Source organism: Marmota flaviventris, chromosome 6, assembly GCF_047511675.1.
Source record: "Marmota flaviventris isolate mMarFla1 chromosome 6, mMarFla1.hap1, whole genome shotgun sequence".
NCBI classification, from domain to species: domain Eukaryota; kingdom Metazoa; phylum Chordata; class Mammalia; order Rodentia; family Sciuridae; genus Marmota; species Marmota flaviventris.
Window position 1 is genome coordinate 144957107 of NC_092503.1, and position 10665 is coordinate 144967771.

The following is a 10665-nucleotide window of genomic DNA, read 5'->3' on the forward strand; positions in this document are numbered from 1 at the left end:
ACCTTTTATAATACTTTTCTAGCATCACTTCTCTGTGTTCCCTAGGATCCAACAGCCCCCCATCATAGGATTTAACATACTTTATGTTGTTGGCTTCTTCAATATGCACAGTAATGTGTCTCCCTTGTCTTTATTTTATCCTGAGCACCAAGTAAAATAAGAGTTTAGCAATTGTGTGCCGTGTGAATTTTTAAATTTTCTCAAGTCTTCCACAAGACTCATTCATTTCTGCTCTATCCTTACTTCAGAACGCTGGTGGACAGGGGATACTTAATGTGGCAGACACCCTGAGCTAACTATCCAAGAACCCTTCTTCTCATCCTCTTTACGGACAGAGCTCAGCTTTGCTACAGGGATACAAAATGTCCAGCCAAGTACTCAGTTTCCCAGCCTCCCTTATAGCTAGATGTGTCATGTGACACAGTCTGGCCAATGGAAAGTAACTAGATCTCCTCTGGATAGGACCAGGGGAAAGATTTTGCTTCTCAAATTTTAAAAGAGTAAAATAACTAACTGGCCTCAGCCCTTCCCGTTTCTTCTTCCTTGGAACTCATACTTAAAGCCTGGAGCAGCTGCAGCTATTTTTGGAAGACAGAAGAGCCTACGTCTGTGATGATATCATTGAGACAGGGTACTAGCCTGAGCTGCCTACTCAAGACTTAAAAAAGAAAATAAAAGCAGGTTGAGATCTAATTCACATATTATAGAAGTCATTCACTTAAAATATATAACTCAATGGCTGACCTGTGCCAAGACTTTTTATTATGTGTGAAAAGTAAACCCCTATTTAAGTTACTTTTGGCTGAGGCTTTTAATATTTCAATCACCAAAGCATTCCTAAATTACACCTCAGGGCTCTTCTTATCCCTCAATCTATTTGACTTCTTAGAGTATTGGTCCCCTCATTGCTCCCAACACTTTACCTAGGTCCATGCAAGTGAGACCACAAACACACGTTTTTACCACACGAACAAAATAATGAGCATTTTGTCACAGAGATCCGAATGTGGTGACCTTCCATGATACCACAAGACCCAACCCCTTTCCTTTCTCCGGCCTTCTTCACCAGAAGCCACAGTTGTCAAGAATTTGTGTGTATCTTCCAGGCCTTTAAAAATATTTTTCTAAAAAATCTACTGTGTATTAAAAAGTACTTCTTTGTGGGTTTTCACATAATCATTTTAATCTACAAATGAGGAGAATTTCATCTCATTTTTCTAACATGTCCATTTCTTTGGTTTCTGCCCAAATGCTCTAGTCAGGAGCTCCAGGGCAAGACTGACCAGCACAGGGACATGGCTCACCTGGGCTCAAGGCCAGCTTTCCTGGCCCTACTTCTGCTGAATCATACAGCTTTTCTCAGACTAGGAAAGTTTCTTTTTATTCCTATTTTCTGAGAATTTTTCTTTAAATCATGAATAGGTGCTGAATTTTATTAAGTCGCACTGATACATCTTTCTTTTATATTATTGTACAAGGCCTACTTATTTATTAATAAGAACAATCTGAAAATATAGTTTCCTTATTCATGTAATGTTTTGTACAATGATATTTTATTTTTTTAATTATTTTTTTATTTATATATGACAGAGGAATGCATCAGAATTCTTTGTGTGTGTGTCTTCATACATGTACTTTGGATAATGATGTCCATCATATTCCACCCTCATTTCTACCCCCTGCCTCCTCCCTTCCCCTCCCACCCCTCTGCCCTATCTAGAGTTGGTCTATTCCTCCCAGCTCCCCCTCCCTACCCCACTATAGGATAATGATATTTTAAAATATTTGTTAAGAATTTAAATTTTAGATCGTCCTACTTCTGGGGACATGGTAATCAGTCTCATCCTGGTGGAAGCCCACTGCCATGTCGTAAGAGGCCCATGTGAAGAGGCATGGAGGCCTCATCAACCAGTACAAACTCACCAACCCCGTGAGTGAGTGTCATGGGTCAAGTCGTGTCCTTCAAACATTCCTAGGTTGAAGACTGAATCCCCAGAACCTCAGTATAACAATATTTGAATATAGTTACAGTCTTTATAGAGGAAATAAAGTTAAAATGAAGTCATTAGGTTGGTTCCTAATCCAGTATAACCAGTGCCCTTATACGAAGGGGAAACTTGGACGCAGAGATAGGGATAGGGAGATGATGCTGCCAAGGAACACAGAAACAAGACGGCCTCCGGGAGCCGGGAGAGAGGCCTGGGACAGATCCTTCCCTCCCGGCCTTCAGAAGGGACCACTCCAGCAACACTCTGACTTTAGACTTTCAGGCTCCAGAATGGTAAGAAAATTAATGTGTTGTTTAAAGCCATCCAGTCTGTGATTTTGTTACAGTAGTCCTTTATGGTATGGAAGGAATTGTGTCCCCACCTCCCCCAAAATTCACATGTTGAAGTCTTCACCCCCTAGCCCCTCAGACTGTGTCTGTATTTGGAGCTAGGGTCTTTAAAGAGGTATTTAAATGAGATTCTTAGGAAGGGCCATTAATCTGATCTGACTGGTGTCCTTATAAAAAGAGGAGGTTATGACTTAGACACACACAGAGGGAAAAACCTCCGAAGACACAGAAAGATAGCCATCTGCAAGTCAAGGAGAAAGACCTCAGAAGAATCCAACCCTGCCAGCACCTTGATCTCAGACTTCCAGCCTCTACAACTACGAAGAAATAAATGGAAACAAATTTGTCTTATTTGGCTGGGCCACCTATAATCCCACCTAACTGGGAGGCTGAGGCAAGAGGACTGAAAGTTTGAGGCCAGCCTGGGCAACTCAATAAGACCCTGGCTCCAAATAAAATTTAAAATAGAGCTGAGAGTATAGCTCAGTGGTAGAAGCCCTGCATTGGATCCCTAGTACTAAAAAACAATAAAATTCTGTTTTTCAAGCCACTCAGACTGGCACGGAGCCCTAGCAGACTAATATAGTGAGCCTCACTGAGAGTTGATCATCCAGCTCCAGTCAAGCCTTCAGAAGACTGCAAGCTTGGTCAATATCCCAGTGCCAATTCCTGAGAAGCCCCAAGCCAGAACTACCCAGTCAAGTCACCTCTAGAATCTTAACCCACAGAAACTGTGTAAATTAATAAATATTTGTTCTTATTTTAAATCGCTAAGTTTTATGGTATTATATTATGCACTAACAGATAAATACAACAGATTAAAAAAATAATTAACAATATTTAATGCTATTTAACTGGCATGCTCAGGAAAATATCCTATGCCATTCTGAAGTCAATTTCACACTGAAATACCACCTTACGTTGAAGCCTATTGTTTTAAAAATAATACTAAGTTCTACTCTGTATTCAACTTAATTTTTTTTATTATGGTGCTGGGATTGAACCCAGGACAGTCACGGCACATGCGAGGTAAGTGCTCTACCACTGAGCAATACCATCTGTCATCAACTGATGAAATAAACACCATTCATTACTTTTAGGTTGAGTCTAAATGTATTATTCATAAAGAGCAGAGCACTTCATGCTTTTCATTTATCAGTATATCTGGAAGAATCAGAAAATTAAAGAAATGTATAATAGACTCCACAGAATATTCCCTTTGTCCAGAATAGCATCGCTCACTAGTCAAACAAGCATGGGATCTGAACTAGACCGCTCTTGGTGCTTGTTGGCAATCTCAAGCAAGCAAAGGAGAGCAAGACCAGAGCTGCACACGTAAGAATGGCACATACCTCTTGATGGCCACCAGCTCCCCAGACTCGTTACTCTTGCCCATCAGCACACTCCCGTAGGTGCCGTCCCCCAGCTGTCTCATGGTCGTGTATCGGTTCATCTTGGAAAAATTATGCAGCAGACGTTGTGGACTGAAATGACTTCCTTGTTGAATATCAATTTAAACACTTCTTTATCTTTACTCGCTTTTGCCCTCACTCTGTTGTTGTTACAGTGGTGACAGGTTTGTCATCCTTAGATTTAGGCTCTGCCTCAGGATTATGTAGGTTCATGAGACGCAGCAATAAGGAATCTGGCAAAGAAACACTGCTTCCATTCTTATGAACACCCTATAAAAAACAAGAGGAAAATGCGTTTTAACTCAAGTGTCTCTGCAAAACATGTACTGCAACCTAGAGCACAGAGAGAAATCATCAATAATGACAGTACCATTCGTCAGCAAGTCATTTGTGTTATGTGGAAGGAAGATCACTGGCAACATCCATTCGTTGAATGCTTCATTCACACTGTACTGTGCTATTTATCTTATGATTGTGCAATATTGGTTAATGATTTATTTGATTCCTTTTTATTGGATATAACCTATCTTATTCTCCAAATAAGATCCTGAAAAATGTGACATCTAAACAGTATCAAGGGCTGGGGATAGAGCACAGTTGGTAGAGCGCTTGCCTCACATGCACAAGACCCTGGGGGTTCGATCCTCAGCACCACAAAAAAAAAAAAAAAAGAAAGAAAGAAAAAAGAAAAAAAAATAATATCTATTTTTTAATTAATTTTTGCATCATTTTAATTTAGCATAATAAATTTAAAATTATACCCTTTGTAAATATATTCCCAGATGATCAGCTACCCCAATTAGGTAAGGTAAAATATAACTAACCCCCTCCCCCACAAAGCAAACTTGTTTTACATGAAGAAAAGAACATTATTAAAGAACTTCATATTTCATTAAGATAAAATGCCACTTTTACATTAAACCAAGAAAAAATTATGTGCTAATTAGGAATTCATATCACACTTGATTCATATCAAGAAATGAGAAATAGAAAACTCTGAAGACTGAGGTTTGAATCTCAGCCAGCTTTCAAATCCCTGCATCACAGGCAAAACTTTCAATCTACTGGACTTGAATTTACGTAACTATGCAACAAGGTCATTTCAACACTAAAAGACCCCATGAAACTATAAATATGTATTTTCTAAACACTTTGAGCCACCCCCTCAAACTCAGAGTAGAACAAAAGCTTAGTAAATCAGCTTTCTTTTTTTTTTTAAACCATTATTTCATTATTACAATGACACTTTGCTCCAGTGACACACGTGAGTGGCCCTTAGATGGCAAGAGCCAGGTAAAAATGATTTGCTTATTTTATTGCTTGTGAGCTGTGATCAACAATGAAGTCAGCAGAGCATAGGCTATATCACTTCTTATTTTTTTATATAATTTTCTCCTATTTTCCAGACCTTTAATTTAACTTTAAAAACCCTTTTATTTGGAAATAAGTTCAAGTTTACAGATAAGGTGAAAGAAAGAACAATACAAAGAGTCTAGATTTACCCATTATGAATGTTTTGTCCCATTTCCCTTATTATTTGAGCACCTTGCAACCTTTTTTTTCCTGAACCATTTAAGTTTAAATTGCATGCATTGTGGCCCTGTACCCCTACTAAAGATGAACACAACACTTACATTAATCAATCCTACTCCAGTTTTCTCAGTTGATTCAATCATACTCTTTATAGCACTGTCCCCCTCTAGTTCAGGATAGAATCTATGATCAGTTTTTACATTTCATTGTTATCTGGCTATAAAGTTTTGTGGGGGAGGGGGTTAGTTATATAATTGCATGATTTATTTGTCTCCAAGTTAGGAAATTTTGTGTGTACATTGATCAATTGTTTGGTGGCTATAAAGTCTGATAGTGCATGACCAATTAAAAAAGTAGAACATAAAACAGTACCAATCTTAAGTGCATGGAAATTGTATTTGATTTTTCATTATAATTTGAATGACAGAAATTTACTTTTAAAATATTTTTGAGAGTAAATAAATTTGGAAAGAACTTCTTTATATCATCTTTTTGAATTTCAAAAATAAGAAATTTATTATTAAAAGAACAAGGGACAGGGTCTAGATTCAAACCAGGTATCCTGCAAGTGCAAGCTTCCTTGAAGATGGATCCGGAGAGTGAATTTGGAACAGACCTTTGGACAGCGCTTTACCAAATGTAAAGCTTCCACTTCCTGGTTTATTTTCCAGTTTGTATCCTACCATCAGGAATGTCATTATCCGACTGAGCAGGAAAGAATCATGAAAGGTTTTGGGCTGGAAGAGTTTGGAATTTTGAATGTTTTGGGGATTTGGGAATATTTACATCTTCATAATGAAATATCTTGGGAATGGGACCCAAGTCTAAACAAAAAATTCACTTATGTTCCCTATGCAGAGCTGGAAGGTAATTATATGCCATTTCAGGGTGCTTGTATCTTGACCATGACTAGTAACGTGTGGTCAGGTGTGGAATTTTCGACTTGCGTTGTTAATACTCAAAATGTGCTTCAGGTTTTGGAGCATTCTGGATTTGGGGTTTTTAGATTAGCAATGCTCAACCTGTATTTATGAAGCAGTTAGCGCAGTACTGACATACACTATCCAGTAAAGACTCATGAACCCTATGTGAAACTCCTGGGGAAGGTGTATTTTGGAATCCAGAAGTTTCCATCTTTCAGAAAAGTAATATGGTACATATACCAGTGTTATGATATATTTTCAAGCCATATCTTAATATACCTGAAAAAACTACATGAAAAGTATACTAAATAAAATGGGTAAAGACTATAAATGGCCTCATGCCATTTAGTCTTGCTTTCTTATGAATGAATTTACTCAATTTTATTTTATTATTTTTTAGTTGTAGATGGACATAATATCTTTATTTTATTTATTTATTCTTATGTGGTGCTTAGAACCCAGTGCCTCACACATGCTAGGCAAGTGTTCTACCACTGAGCTATAAAACCCCAGCCCCTACACAATTTTATTTTAAACATTTTAATTTTCAGAGTTTTGTGGATTTCAAAATCACAGATATGAAATTATAGATCTGTACATATTAGAAGGTAGAGGTATCTTTCAGGTTTTACTAGGTCCTAATTTTATTACTTCCTTAAACAAAGCACACACCTAGTATCTACCTCGCTGCAATAACTAATCAGTTTTCTCCCACTGTTTGATTTTAGTTCTTCATTTTAAGGAAATATTTTCAATACATTCCTATTTATCATTCCTGTTTTATGTTTAGAAATCTCTCATTCTTTTTTTAAAATGCTTTGCTTTGTTAAAAATTACTTGTATTCCTCATTGAATTTTAAAATTTATGCTCTTTATCCATTTTATTTTAATTATGATTATTAGTGCATACTAATTGTGGCATTTTCATGCTTGCATATAACATACTTTTATTCTACTGAAATCTCTTGTTCTAAGACTTTGTGCTTAGTTGCACATGGTTTAATATCAAAATATAAGCACCATTAAAAGAAATCACTGATTTAACAATGCCTTTTATAATTTGGTACTTCATTTAAAGATTATTTTTTCTCTCACTGTAGCATTTTTATTTCAACAAAATAAAATTAGAGAAATTGCTTCTCTATTACATGTGGAAATTTAGATGCAATAAGGATATGTTGTAGTTGTCAAAATACCTAAAGATTTCGAACTCAAGCTTTCTGGAGAAAGATACACATGTACAGAGAAATAAAACAATATTGTTTTTCCTATTCACAGGAAATTGATGGAAGAATTCTGTGGGGACTTTAAATGGCAGAGGGTTTGTATTAATTTAATAAGTATCCTACTTCACATAGAGAATAATCTCTTCAAAGGTACATGGAAAATAATTTAAGCTATGCTAACTCTGAAGCCAGGATCTTAGAAAAACAAAACAATGAAAACAAAACCACAACAGTAGATTCCATTCCTATGTAAGGGTTACTTCATTTTTCTTAACTTAAGCCTAAACTAAATATCATAACAAATGCCAGCAAATAGTTTGCTATTTGCCTTTGAAAAGGCAAGTTTTTATAAGTGGCCTTTATTTATACATAGACAGTGATTCAAAATATTAAGTTGTTAATATAGAAAAAGGTAAAAATCTTTGTACGTTATTCCAAACTAAAACACATGTTTTTCTTAATTTTCCCTGTATTTATGAAGCAGTTAGAGCAGTATTGACATACACTATCCAGTAAAGACTCATGAACCCTATGTGAAACTTTTGGGGGAGATGTAAATGTATTATGTGCTATGATTTAACAAAACCTGTATTAAAACTTATTTCTTATCATTTGAGAGTTTGTTAAATCAGCATTTTGCAGATTATCACCAGCACATTAGATTGCTAACCACTCTTGCTAAGGTGACATACACCTGTACCTTTTGTAGAAATGTGCTCTTTGTAGGTTTACTGGTCCTTTCTGGTTAGATAGCAATATAGAGAATATATATCATATTCCTCATGTCAGTAATATGGTGAAATAAAACCATGGAAGGATAAATAACCTGTCTATGATCAATCAGAGAATCATTGATGGAGTTGGCTTAATTCTTGCATTAGATTTGAAGCCGTTTTTTTTTTTAAAGTCTAGTCACCAATTAAAACAACTGGTTCTTATGCAGTTATGATCACTGATGCAGCGGAAGGAACCAAACCATCCATGCTCTAAAACCCCACAACTTAACATTAAGATCCCTAACCCAGCTCCTCACCCTGAACCACCACCATACTGCTGGCCGGTGGGCAAGCGCAAGAGGTACGACTCCCTACCCTGAAACCTGGGGCTGTACCTGGGTCTTCCAGATACCTGGAAAGACACTGAAAAATCCCAGAAACAATAAAGGGAAAGTGTGAGATGTTAGAACTTGGAAGGTTAAGGGAGAAGGAGTCATGTAGAACTCCCCTCATAAAAATAATTCAGAACTGAAGTCAAATGATAGCATCACCTCTTTTTTTAACCAAATGATTTTCATGGTAATGCTTACTCAAGTAAGGTCCGGAGAGGCGGAAAGTAACTAGGCAATTCTGGGAGAGGACATGCTGCTTGAAAAGGAATGGAAGAGGAGCTACTCCCAGAAGATGATTATGGTGGACACCAAGGCGGGGTGGGGGTTGTTATCCAGGAAGTGGAAACAAGTGCAGAGGTAAGAGGGCCACCAGAAACAATCAGCATGTGCCCAACAACCTGAAGAAAAGGAATTAACTGCCTCTCTCTTTCACCCAGTGAGAGCATCAAACACCTTCACCACCACTACCTTGAGGTGAGAGGGTGACCCTAAATCTGCACCAGTACATCAGTAAACAGAACACTGAGTCACTGATGACTTTCTGCATTGGCCTGGAAGCCCCACCATTTTGGGAGGGGCTGTTAGGGAAACTTCATCCTGCCTACCTAACCGACTTGCAGATAAACACGGTTTATCTGAAGTAACGAAGGTTACTTCAACTGAGGAGAGCTATAGGTCAGAGAATACTTAAGAATTAGGGAAGAATAAATATGGAACCCAACTGTTTCCCAGCTTCTTTCTTTTGAGGGGTGAGTGGGGAACGTTATGGATATGACATGGATTTTTATTTATTTATTTGTTTTTGCAGTGCTAGGGATTGAAATCAGGGCTTTATGCATGCTAGGCAAGCACACTACCACTGAATCACATCGATTTTTTAAAATGTTTTGATTTGTAGGTCTGGAAGAATCTGCCCAGTTTAAGCCCTTCCTAACCTTTAAAAACAAATTTACATACTGTGCTCTCAAACATAAACTCTAGAAAGGCATCTGTTGAGCCATTATAATTAACAAATAAACAGCTCTTCAGGGTGAGAAGCCGATTACTTCAGCTTTCCTTTCAATCCTCTGAAATATAGGGACAATGGCCTCGTGTTAAGAGGCATGGACATAGCCAAGCACTGTGCTGCATGCCTGTAATCCCAGCTACTGAGAAGGCTAAGGTGGGAAGATTACAAGCAGAGGTCAGTCTGGGCAATTTACTGAGAGCCTCAACTCAAAAAAAAAGCCAGCAGGAAGGTGGGGCATGGATATGAAGGCAGTTTTAAAAATAAATAAATATTTCCATGTACTTACTCACTGATAGCACATATACAACTGCTTTTATCAGTGCAGTATTGCAAGGTCCTAAGCTTATTACTAGTTAAAACTGGATATGGATATGAAGGCAGTTTTAAAAATAAATAAATATTTCCATGTACTTACTCACTGATAGCACATATACAACTGCTTTTATCAGTGCAGTATTGCAAGGTCCTAAGCTTATTACTAGTTAAAACTAGTATACATAACTAGTATATATAACTCAAAATAGACCGCTATGGTTCTCCACCTCACACATAATACTGCTCTACAAATTACATCTATTCTTCTTTGTTGAGCAATGGAAAGCTAGTTCTGCAAAATAAGGATGTACTAACATGATTGCTTATGTACTTGAATATATGAAATATATATGCAAAAAACCCTAAGAAAATGTAATACAACTATGATCCTCAATTAAGTTAACAGAATTGTTAGCAACTCAGAATTTTCTACAAGAGAGCTACAATATTTATAGACTTTTCTACAAGTTAAACGCTTGTGATTTTTTAAAAAGACACTTATTTAAAGAGTCTCAATAATAGACTTTCACTAATAAATACCCTCATAATTCACCCCTTATTCTAGTTTTCTTATTTTTATCTAAGTGTACAATTACAGTTTAAGTGCACAATTACTGTAAACTTGGCCTTTATTCTCAACAGCTTTGTCCAGCTAATAAGGGATTAGATAAGATTAAAGAAGATCAGCACAGAGGGCAAATGGAGGTTAACACCTGTGTCTGCTAATCACAAAATAGACAAGGTTTAGATGTGTTCAACTTGTCATGGAAAACATCATGGTATCATTTCAATACTGGCATT

General features: G+C 37.0%; 1 protein-coding gene across 3 annotated transcripts in view; it reads right to left on the bottom strand.

Annotated features, from left to right (window-relative positions):
- Mak (male germ cell associated kinase) overlaps positions 1 to 4014 on the bottom strand; it is a 46934-nt gene extending 42920 nt beyond the window's left edge. For all 3 annotated transcript variants that reach the window (XM_027948198.2, XM_027948197.3, XM_027948194.3), the window contains exon 1: positions 3691 to 4014. In XM_027948198.2, the coding sequence (XP_027803999.2) occupies positions 3691 to 3791 (101 nt within the window). In that variant the 5' untranslated portion in view covers positions 3792 to 4014. The remainder of the gene's footprint in view (positions 1 to 3690) is intronic.
- Positions 4015 to 10665: the final 6651 nt, after the last annotated feature.